At 32.8% G+C, this 12350-nt stretch overlaps 1 protein-coding gene across 3 annotated transcripts in view; it reads right to left on the reverse strand.

Moving 5' to 3' along the window:
- The window catches only part of Adar (Adenosine deaminase acting on RNA), a 48767-nt gene extending 36784 nt beyond the window's left edge, over positions 1–11983 (reverse strand). Inside the window, exons 1-11 of one of the 3 annotated variants that reach the window (XM_088242156.1) lie at positions 11875–11983; positions 8777–8867; positions 4943–5124; positions 4539–4704; positions 4217–4441; positions 2806–2977; positions 2181–2292; positions 1391–1544; positions 1073–1241; positions 849–948; positions 227–378 (exon numbers count right to left, since the gene is read on the reverse strand). In XM_088242156.1, the coding sequence (XP_088098282.1) occupies positions 227–378; positions 849–948; positions 1073–1241; positions 1391–1544; positions 2181–2292; positions 2806–2977; positions 4217–4441; positions 4539–4704; positions 4943–5124; positions 8777–8852 (1508 nt within the window). In that variant the 5' untranslated portion in view covers positions 8853–8867; positions 11875–11983. Of the gene's footprint in view, positions 1–226; positions 379–848; positions 949–1072; positions 1242–1390; positions 1545–2180; positions 2293–2805; positions 2978–4216; positions 4442–4538; positions 4705–4942; positions 5125–8776; positions 8868–10342 lie in introns of all 3 variants that reach the window. The other 2 variants (XM_088242154.1, XM_088242155.1) reach the window with 2 other exon arrangements.
- Positions 11984–12350: the final 367 nt, after the last annotated feature.

Raw genomic sequence — 12350 nt, forward strand, 5'->3', positions numbered from 1 at the left:
ATTCAAAATAGTTTATTTTTTAATTAGTTAAGGCAACCCATCTTAACAACGATGATTTGTGCCATATGGTATGCTTTAAACGTTTTTAAAAAAATGCAAATATATTCCAATTAAAAAAATTTAATCATTCAAAACAATAAATTTGGATAGGTTCAAAACTACAATATATAACTATATATAATAATCTACAATACAAAACACAAAGGAATAAATCTATCCCACTTACCGATAGAGGTGATGAGGATGGAGAAGTGACCCCAGAACTATGCTGTGGAAGTATATTGGCTGCAGGAAGATAGAGAGCAGAGAACCCTGAACTCCCAGCACATTCCATCGACACACTTTGTCCGAGCAAGACATTGTCAGGAGGCGTTCTCCCTACAAAAAATAACAACAATGTATTAACCATTTCTAATTCAATACAATATTTACACACATGTGCTTGTTTATTTGTCTATTTATTTTTTCATGACGATCCAAGATTGATCATATCTTTTCTCTCATTATCAATTTCATTTTGTATTAAACTGATCTACCTGCATTATACCACACAAAAACAATACCTAGATTTTCCAAAATCTACTGCTCGTTTATAAATCATCTACAATTTTTTTCCAATGGAAATAAATATGTATGGCTGAAACAACATTACAGGTCATGAAGACACAAAGTAATTGAATTACTTTTAAATATATAGTAAGGATTTATATTATTTTCCATTACACAGTTCAACAATGTTTTCATAAAAATCAATCATTTAATCGTTTTTTATTCTACAGTTTGCTACATTTTATGATTATAATTATTATAAAACAAATACTTTCAAATGAAATCTAGCAAGTACCTACCAATAAAACACCGTCCCATGTTTGTATTCCACCACTGCTCTTGACGGGTATAGTTCCTTCTCCAGATTCTATTTTTGTTCGAAGCTGCCCCCTGGCTTGCCTACAAACGGGAAATATCCACTCAATATATTTTATAATACATTTGTTATCAAGTCTGAGATCTATTTTAGTCCGAGATTTCACGTGAGTTTTTTATTTAGAATATCATAAAATAGTGATAAAACCTGTTAGGATGTCTGTCTGGCGGTAAACAAGCTTCTTCGTGTGGAGAGAATATTCGAGCATCACCACAAGGAGCTGTGCTGATATACAGATGGAACCGATAGTTCTCACGGACCTCGTAACCGCCTCCCGGGCAAGCTCGTAGGGGATTATTAATCCCAACTTTACCATCTGAAATTAACCCCAAATTTGCATAATCTTGTGACCATGACCATCAAATATAAAATTTGAATATAATTGACAAATTATTTCTGTATTTATTAGTCAAAAACCCCCAAATATGTTTGATACATTTGAAAACTTGGCAGGTTAAAACTTACCGGGGGAATGAACCAATTCTAATAGGCATCCATACAGGAAATCCTGAAAGCACCTCCTAGAAATGACTTCAGCGTGACAATCATTAACTGCTAAACCACTTATAGAAAGACGATCTCCTGATACACATTTTGTACCACTGCTCACAGTTACAACCTGTGGGAAATTAATTGGTCTTCTATAAAGGAAATAAAATAATTAACATGGCTAAATGTGTTCACGCCCTCAGTAGATATTAATATAATAATTCTTATTTATTTATTTAGGCTATATTAAGTTAGTCCAAACAGGCTAAGAGATAATATAAACTTTTAATAAAATTATACATAATGTCAAAATTTATCAAAAACTTTTATTTTTTAATTGATTTAAAATATTTTAAGGCTTTCCATTTTTTTAAAATTTTTTAGGCAACTCAATTTTAAACTCTTGTACACTGAGTTTTGAGACAATTTTTCACCTCATTGATCTTATATCATTTTCACCTCTAGTTTCATATGAATAGGATTGTTGGTTACAGTTTAGTTTTATATGATTTAACCCATTAATCATTTCATAAATGTAAATTGCAACACTATATTTTATTTGGTGTTTAAATTATTTATGCATAATTTCTATATTTAAATGTAAGTTTGTTATAAGCTTTATCCTCATTGCCTTAACCTGAAGGATTTGAATGGATGAAGTATCTGAACGATAAATAACTTTATTTATGTGAATGGGTAACATAAAAATACATTGTAAAGTTAAAAAGGTTACTGTATGCATTTTAGAGAAATATATAACACTTACTTCAACATTTTCGTAGTTAGTTCCATAAGTCATAACAATTCCTGCCAAAACTTTTCGTCTTATGTGTATTGGATCCGATTTTAATAAGTCGTTAAACCTGTCAATGACCAATCTGCAATATTACATAGAGAATGATAAATAACATATGTGTTGTGTTGTGTGTGAAATGCATTATTCAATAGGAGAGAGAACATTTCTCAGTAATAAAATTTTATATAAATAAATTACTAACTGGAAATATGTAACTGGAAATTAAAATAAGGTTATATGTAATTTCATGTCAGTTTTAACCCTTATATTGGCAGAATGTTTTTTTTTACACATTTCAAAAGGCTTCAGAATCCCAAACAAAAATATTTTTTTTGTTTTAATCAAAGTTTATTACGAATTGTGATAATGCAGTTAAGAAGTAAAGCAGTTATTATAACTGAATGCTGTATTTCTCGTGTTTTATTTCAAGAAAAAAATTTAATCAAATGTGTCCTATAGTATACATTACCAAAAAAGGGGTAAGGTGGATCAAAGCCTTTATTTTTTGTTGATTATTCAATACATTTTAGAAAAATCAGACAAAGTTTTCACATAACTAAAATAAATAAAATCATACAATTTTAGTCAATCTTACTTTGAAATCTGATCAGCCAATGTTTGTGGCAAAGCGGAAGAAATGACAGGAATTAAATCTGATGATAGCTTAGGAATACCACTTTCTATGTTATTATCTTGTGTGGGTTTTATGAGAAGCGCTGCTATAGCTGATTTGGAAGCACCTAGTTTCGCACTCTTCTTACTTGATCCTATAAACAAATGAGTAATTCGTATGAGGCATCATACAAGGCATGTTCAGAAAGTATGTGTACCACATTTTTATAGATAAATGACAGGATATTGTTGATACAATGTTGGCTATTTTTCCACATAATCGCCATCCCGGTGGATACATGTTGTAAGCCGTGGCACAAGCTTCTTTATGCCCTCCTCGGAGAACTCTCCTGTCAGCTACTTCCCCCACTTCAGAACCTCTTTCTGCACCTGCTCGTCAGTTGAAAATTTAATTCCACCCATGTGTGCCTTCGGGGAGGTAACAAGATGATAATCTGAAAGTGCCAAGTCAGGGAAATACGGGGGGTAGTTCACAACATCCCAACCTAATGAGTCCAAGAGCACCTCGGCGGCTTAGGCTTGAAAGGACGGGCGTTGTCATGCAACAAGCATTCTACTCTCGTCAGCATTCCCCTCCTTTTGTTTTTAATGCTCCTTTTGAATTTATTTAAGGTCTCGCAATATTGTTGGACATTGATGGTCTTCCCCTGAGGCAGAAATTCGACCAAAACGATGCCCCATTTTCGGTCCCAAAACACTGGGGCCATGATTTTTTTGCCCGAAATTGTGGTTTTGTTTTGTCTCACTACACCACTTTAACACACCTGTTCTGTTCATAACAATTTCAGTGGGTGTTATTCCTTCCGATAGTAGGAAGTGAATCACAGCTCGTGGCTCTCACTTGGCTGGATTTCTTACCAACATCTTTCATGCAACTGGACACAACAACGTGATTTTACATACAACCATGTTCTTGCGATGCTCGCTGTCAATAGATCCCCCTCTACCACTCAGTGTTGCTAACCCTCAAAAAACAAAAAACCACAGCCCGTTGTGGTCACAGTACACTTACTTTCTGAACATGCCTTGTATGTTGAACATTCTAATAAACTAATCCTTATGTAACAATTCTGCTAATGCCATAAAAAAAATTAATATCTAAAATAAAGAAAATATTTTTTACTTTCAATAATGAAAATCAGATACTATTTTCTCATATTAAGTACACTGGTTATTTTAATTGAAGACATCTTTTTTTATTTTGAAAGGCACTTTGGCAAGTGGTCAAATAACATCGGTTTGGTAATACAATGATCATAGCCCTTGACAATAGTATTTTCCCGGTTAGAAAATATACAATCACAAATTAAATTCAAGAATCACATTTACAAAAATATATATATTTTTTAAAAATATATAATACTTTAACTCACCGTGTCCTTCAAATTGTTGCCCTCGTATCTCACAGATTACTTTGTATCGTCTATTACACGAGTCAGTCCCAAATTCTATGGATTTGCAGTGAAAGATTGCATCGGGAAATGATTCATATATTATATTAATGGGACTTTTCACAATTGCCGCGCTTATAGGGCCAAAGATCAAAGGAGAGTCATTGTCAGAATCGATTTTTATGTTAACAGGACTTGAAATTTGTTCTGAAATTTAAAAATAATGTCCGATTAATCTTTGACATAAAATTCAGTCTTGTGCAAAAAACAAATGAACTACAGTGGTAGAAATAATATACTTTACCTAGATTTGGTAAAGATGAGGATGAAACATCATCATCGGTAGTAAAATCATGTGGAGTTATAGGTAAAGGAAGAGGGTAGTGCAGAGCGGCAAGAGCATTTGTAGCTGCCGCAGCCTTGGCAGATTTCTTACTGGATCCGGTTCCCGAATAATTATTATTGTTTACCTGCATATTTAAAATTATTACAAAAATGTACTTATGTTATACTGAAATAAAAATGTAAACTTAAGAACAAAATAATATGATTGAAATGTTGTACTGATATTGAAAGTTGTAACATTACTAAATTTGTTGTATCACAAATTTTGCATTCTTAATAGACCCTCGTTTAAACATCCTTAATCCACAAAGATAAAGGAATTCCGAAAACATTCTTAATAAATAAAAGTATTGAAATACTTACCGATACTGATATTGTAAATCTTGCGCAGTGTGAAGGACCGGATTGTGATACAATACGGTAATTTAAATTTGGACAGAGTTTGTTTAATATGGCAACAGGACTGTTATTAGCGGCATTATTGCTCACCGTATTCTTTTCAGTGTCTTTGCCCAAACATTTCTTTTTCAACAAAGGTTCATCAACTAAAAATATTAAATGTCTCTTTATTTGTACATTGGCGGGCTTATTGCCAAATGGCAATTTCTTCCAAACAACCAATGTTCAGAATGAATAAAAGTTCTAAAAAATGTTTTATTCTTAATTCTATGCTTTGCCCCTAATAATTTAAAATAAAGAGACAGCAAATCACTATACACACGATTACATTAATGTAAGAAAGAGATATGTACACATATTTCCTTAGTTCATATTTTTATATAACTCGTTACCATAGTAACAATACTGGCTGTCAGCACTGAAGAATAATTAAATAGAGATGATGCTTCATTTAGATAGTATTACCAAGAATGGTAAAGGCCATAATAAATGAAAAAAAATATGCTTCATAGAACGATAGTTTGAAATTATGTTCTAAAAAATTAGCATTGTTGGTCAACATTGCCGTGCAAAACGCGTAGTAGACTAAAAAAAACTACCTGTCTATGCCACTTTACTGTGAATTCAAAGGTGCATGTCGCGCCTTTTTATGCTGTGTCACATTTACTGACTACAAGTTACATTCCGGAACTTAAGTTTGATGGAACACAAGACGGGTGCTTAGTCCTGCATCTAGTGTATACATATACAGGATGTTCTTTAAACCCTGTCACATCCGAAACCACGATGATCAGTATGGACAAGAAGACATATTAGCATATTTAAAAAAATATTTAGAACACAGAATTTTTTTTAAATAAAATATTTAAAAAAAACAAATGGTTGCTTACTTCTGCAGGGGAGAAGCGAGGGGGGCGTGGCCATGTAGTTGACGGTGTATCAGACTCCCCCCTCCCCTCTCCTCCCTTGCAGAAGTAAGCAACCATTTGTTTTTTTTAATATTTTATTTTCGTAAATTTTATTCGTTCTAAAAGTTTATTTTAATGTGCCAATATGTCTTCTTGCTCATACTGATCATCGTGGTTTCGAATGTGACAAGGTTTAAAGAACACCTGTATATCAATGGCTGTCAGTTATTGACATATAATACAGGGTGTCCGCTGGCAGATTTTATATTTCAAAAAATAAAACATAATTAAAATATGAATACAATCAAAGTTATTTATTTATTTTCTTACGTAAGAATAATGCGGAATTTAGTTTTTTAAATCACTCCACACAAATAGCGTCCTTCTAGCCGTAAACATTCTTGCAATCTTTTCTTCGTGTTGGCTAAAACTAGCTTGCAAAGTTCTGGACTGATAGCTGCAATTTCGCGTCAGATATTTTCTTGTAGGGTCCCTATTGTTGATAGCGAATTGCTGTATAGGCGAGACTTGAGATATCCCTATAGGAAGAAGTCACAAGGGGTCAGATCTGGTGATCTAGAGGGCCAGGCTATGTCGCCGAAGCGACTAATCAATTTTCCATGAAAAAGCTCTCTCACTTTAGTGCTCGAGTCGCTAAAAATGGGTCCTGTTATTGAGTCAACTTGACGATGCAGCTCCAGTATAAAAAAATTGTCCAGTATCGCGCGGTATAGTTGTGCATTAACAGTTTCACCTCTGCCGAAATAATAATGCCCAATTATGCCATTTCCAGAAATGGCGCACCAAACTGTGGTCTTCCGGCTGTGGACTTCTTTTGGATTTCTCGCACTCCAATAACGCATTTTCTGTTTATAAACATACCCCTAATGTGAAAATGCAGCTCGTTACTAAAAAAGATGTTACGTAAATGCGTAGGCGTAGAAAATAATTCCAGAATGACTCTGGCATAATTTTGCCTTTTTGTATAGTCATCTTCTTTCAACTGTTGGATGATTTGGAGCTTGTATGGATGGAACTTCAATTTTTTTCGAATAATTTTGTGAACTGACGTCTTTTTCTCACCCGTTGATGCTTCAATCTTTCAGATAGACTTTTGCGGATTTTGCAAAAATTCCCTTCTTACAAGTTCTGCATTTTCAGGAGTAGTTACAGACGTTGAAGGTTCAGGCCAAGGTTCATTTCCGACTGATCCAGTTTCTTTAAACTTCTGTACCCATGCCCACATTAATTGGTTTGACAGGCCATCCTTTAATCGTCGGAAATCAAAGTGAGAACAAAACCGACGCCTCGCCTCATTGATCAAATTATTGTTCGCGAAATACGCCCTAACCGCGAAAGCGCAGTGCGCTTCCGTTCACTGACTCATGGCTACTAAACAACCCGCTCCCCCCGCTGCCGCCTTGATAGTCGCCGTAAGCTCAATTCAAAGTGTAAAATCTGCCGGCGGACACCCTGTACACAGACATGCCCTATAGAGCAAAATAGTTTAAAAAGTAGTGACATGAAAACATACTCATTGTTACTGAGTTTGTTTTTATACCAGGACTGCATTCAACGAGAATGCATATGCTACAAAAAATTTAAGGATACTCAATTTTAGTACATAAAAAAGTTTGTATTCTAATGTTAAAAATCCCCGTGTGGATCCCAATCAGGTTATTTCCTTAAATTCCTAAAAATTTTGACCCATTTATTTCTTTTCACTGGATTTTGGAGAATGCAAAAATAATATTGACTCACGTTTATTATATGTCAAAAACATATTCCTATCAGTGCAGCAATTAAGAGCTTCGCAATTGCGCCGCTAGGCAAAGTTTGACATTTACAAAAATAAAATTTATTTTTGGAACAAATATTTACCAATGGAAAGTTACACAATCCTTTTCACAATGTTTATCCGAAAGGTTTTTACACACTTTCATGACACAAGTAGGCATTTTGGGTTTGATTCTAAACGTCAAGCCTGGCTGGCGGTCGAAGTACTTACTTAGTAAGTACGGTACTTATATATTGTATTTATGAATGAAATGATACGTGTATCTGTTCTGTGTTTCGCAGTTGCAGTGTAATTAAAGCATTTTCTCATCACGCACAATATTTTTTTGCATAGCATAGCGACGAAGATTCATTAGAGAGTGAAGGCATGGAAAGCAATTTACCCACAAATTGAAATGCCATTTTCTTCTCGCTTATGACGTGTCTATTAAATTATACGTTATTGAGAAGCATCACAAAAAAATTAGACAAATTCCAAAACATTTGAAATTCTGACTTAATATTATCAATTGTTTTACAGAAAACTAAAAAGTAATAAATATGTTTTATAATTGAATTTAGTTTCGGCTGCTTAAGTAGGTACTTAGTATTATTCTAGCGATTCGTTGATTGATTTTTTCCTAAAAGAGTGACCAAACTTTATTTCAAAAACTAACATTATTAATGTTTTGACTTTTTAATCGATTCTGTGATGTAATATTTTGTCGGTATGCTAATAAAAACCCTCTAAATGATCAAATTTGAGAAAATAAGTTGAAAATGCAGTTATATGTGAGTTTTCTAGCTTTACCAGCTGATAAAATCCTCTAAATCCTCTGATGTTTAGTATCAAAGTTAGCATGTATAAAAACCCACTAAAAGTACTCTTTGTTTTCTGGTTAATAACCATTTATTCCATTTACCAGATATTTTTTTTTCAAAATCTCATCTATTGAAACAATTAAAAGAAAATAAGATGGTTTCATGAGTATGCATCATGTCCAAAATATGAATAAGGTAGATCGGTAAAGACTGTTGTTGAGTCAAACATTCAAATGAATTTTATTAGTATACCGACAATTTATAAATAATTAAAGATTTAATAAATGGTTACCTCCGTTTCTGAAAATCTTGTGTTTTCTTAGGTTTATTGAAGTTTGAATAGCATTTTTCAAATGTGGGGATGCCATTTTTACACCAGAAACCTAAGAATAAAATATATTTAGTATTACTGCACATACCAAATATTTTATGACTTTAATACCATCTTAAGTTAAATTTAAAACATCCACAAGAAGTGCTAAAGTTACAAGGCATAACAACCCATAAAAATGTTTTAAGAATATTAGAGGCCTTAAACTGTAGGGAGTTTGATATATCACAACATTTAAAATTACAAATTTCACCAAGCCACTTTCTCTGGTTTGTCGTCAGTATAGATTTTTACTAAACGTATTAAAAATCCTAAAAACAATAATAAAAAAATACAACTATTTTGTTGAAAAAATTATTTAAGCATTGTATAATCTTGATCAGGTGTAAACTTGTTTAGTTTAGATGACATTGTATATAGAAGCCAATATTCTGCAATATATATCGACGGTAAAAAGGCTAGGCTAGGATGAGCCACTTTAGGCGATTTTGATTTATATATACCATTTTACTCAGAATTTTCAGCTGCATCATATGAGCTGACTTCCATGGAGATTAGACGTAAATTTTGGCACTTACGTCAAAAACCCTCTTTTATGACGTTCATAAAATTAATGGATTTATATCACATAAAACTTGACTTTTTTTTAAGAATTGTCATTTAGGTTTACTTTAAAAGTATTTTTGCTTATTGGAAAACAAATACCATTAAGACATCAAACATTTTAGTTTATATAGAAATGAAACTTGTATGTCGTTTGAAAGAATTAACTTCAAAACGTATGAAGTACAAAGAAAACAGCAGTCATTTTACCCATTTTTGTGTTGCATATTTTAACAGTAATGTAGTAAAATTCTTCTGTGACTCAAATAAGAATTTTATTGTTTAAGCAAAATGTCCTTTATTATTTTAAGAAGGCTGGCGCTTCAGTCACACTCAGATCAGTTCAAAATGGCTGACTTCAAACGCTGACTGGTGTTTAAATCCTATGTTTCAACGCATGTGAGTAGTTATAGTTATTCAAGTGTCGGTCAAAATAAAAATCGGATAGTATTTGCCATCACACATTATATTTTATATAATAAACGTCAAACTATTACCACCATTCAACTTAATTATCTTTTACCGAGGCATGCAAATATGCCCGTGGTTCTATACATTCGGTTATAGAAGATAGTACATTAAAATGCATAATTTGGGCCCAATCACAGTGGTCTACAGTTTTTGAACTTGCCAGAAAGTCTCCCAAGCCAAGCAATGAAGTAGAAGTCCTTTCTCACGAAGAATTTGGTTGGTGGAGCGCTTATCGCATATAGCGCATATCTGGGAAATACTTCAGTGAAAATCTGACTGGAAAAATTTGTCATATCTGGATTGCTACGTTCAAAAAATCTGCACCAAATAAAATAAATGAGGGCATTGGAAGCAAAGATAGCAACCTCAAAAAAAAAATTTTTATTACAAGTAATCTACTGTACTTGAAAAAAAATATTTTTAAAAGTTTTATGATATATAATATATTCTTACCTTATAGAATTGATTTAAAACGAAAAAAGTTATGCTCACTTTTCATAAAAAAAAACTTTGATTGCCTCTCCTGTAAAATTCATTTTATGGCGCATCAGTCCTTTAGGCTTTTAACCGTCGATATTATATTTGAATGCATGTGGAGAACATACCTACATAAAGATATTAATTTTATTCAAAAATTAATTTAAATTATTTTTAACTTTCTTTGGAGTATCTAATGAAGGGGTGGTATTCTGGATCTTCTCTACCCCCTAGGGAGTGCTTCATTTGAAGATTTTAAATTTTTTATTTGATTCATATAATGGCCACACTGATGATTAAATGTCAAATAAATACGAACATGTGCAACTAAATATTGAAATTTTCATTAGTTTATTCGTATTAGTTTATTTTCTGTATTTCAAGCAGTTTTATACACCATTTAACCATCAGTGTGGCCATTATATGTATCAAATAAAAAACAAAAATCTTCAAATTAATCACTCTCATAAGAAGATCCAGAATACCACCCCAGCACTATGTTTTTTTAATTCCTTACTGCAAGTATTGACACGTTCGCTGACACTTTTTTCCATAGAATCTACTCATATGGACACATCACAATGTAACTTTCTTATTTTTTGGAAAAATTTACTTCCGATTGAACATAAGTTGATGATTCAAAGTAAATCTTATTTGACTAACACACTTAGACACTTTTGCCGCTGACTGTTTTCTATAGGGACACAAGACCTCCTCCTACTATATAATAGGGTCTTTTCACATTTTTAAAATAAGCAAAAAATTACAAAGGTGACGGTATTAATATTATTTTCATGCAACGTCGGATAAATTTTCTACAAAGGTTTCTAATATGCATAATTTGAATTACTCTGAAACAAATGGCACATATAACGTTTTGGCGTCAAACTTGTATGCAATGTTTATTTTAAACGCAGTCGGCGGGCATAACGCGTGATGTCTAAATGACGTGATGCCAACTGCGAGCCATTTCGTACGTGCTCATATTTAAACCAGAAAATCATGAAACAAAACTTGTCATGAACACATTGAGAGTTATATCATTATACTCGTAAAAATCCACTCTGAACATATATTATATTTTTTTCATTATTCCAGACTTGTGAAAATACCCTATTGCTTCAGTTTCACGCAGACCAAAGCCGTCGTTTCACTGCCAACGTCTTTTGGACTGTCATTTCTTAAATGAGAGACCCGATTTTGAGGGCAATGGTCGGCATAGCCACAAAACGCGTTAAACTTATTGCAATACAACAGAAATGTTTGGTATGCCCAAATCTTTGTAGACAAGTACTGGATTACCCTGGACCTACTAGGGAGAAGCTGTTTAAGGAGGGAATGCGAAAGTTTATGCAATTGCAGGGCCAGTGACCAGTCTTCGCCTGGTTTCCACAATCGCTAAACCCAAAGAGGATACCAGTATTTGTCTACAAAGATTTTGACTAACCAAAATTTGGTAATACTTAAGTAAACATCTATAAATATAAATAGATTGCAAAGTGGTTAACTTTTTTTGTAGAGAATAAAATTATGTAATTAAATCAGTGTAACAGATTTGTACTCGCTGGGTGGGTGTTGATGATTATTGCACTAAAAATAAATCATTGTAATTTCTCAAATATATGTATAAATCTAATTAATCCTGTCCTGGACTAATTTGAAAGATATCTTAATTTATTAACAATGAAAAATAGTATCAAGAGTTGAGGAATCCAAAATAAAATTTTACCATGAATTCCTGCTTTGCAGATGACATTAATGTTGAATGATATACAATAAAGTAGCAATCTTCGCTTAGCGTACGAATTGTACTTGAATAAACAACACATAAACTCAAATATGTTATAAATAACAATTGAAAAATACAATAAACAAATACTATTTAAACCTTTCAAGTTATGTATTTAGAACATGCGTAGCTGGTACCCACACTTGCGTATCTTTATATTAGTAGACGTATGCTTTCTTGTAGTAAAGGGTTTTT

Source organism: Micrasema longulum, unplaced genomic scaffold (genome assembly GCF_059751315.1).
Source record: "Micrasema longulum isolate JH-2025_06_02 unplaced genomic scaffold, ASM5975131v1 h1tg003353l, whole genome shotgun sequence".
NCBI classification, from domain to species: domain Eukaryota; kingdom Metazoa; phylum Arthropoda; class Insecta; order Trichoptera; family Brachycentridae; genus Micrasema; species Micrasema longulum.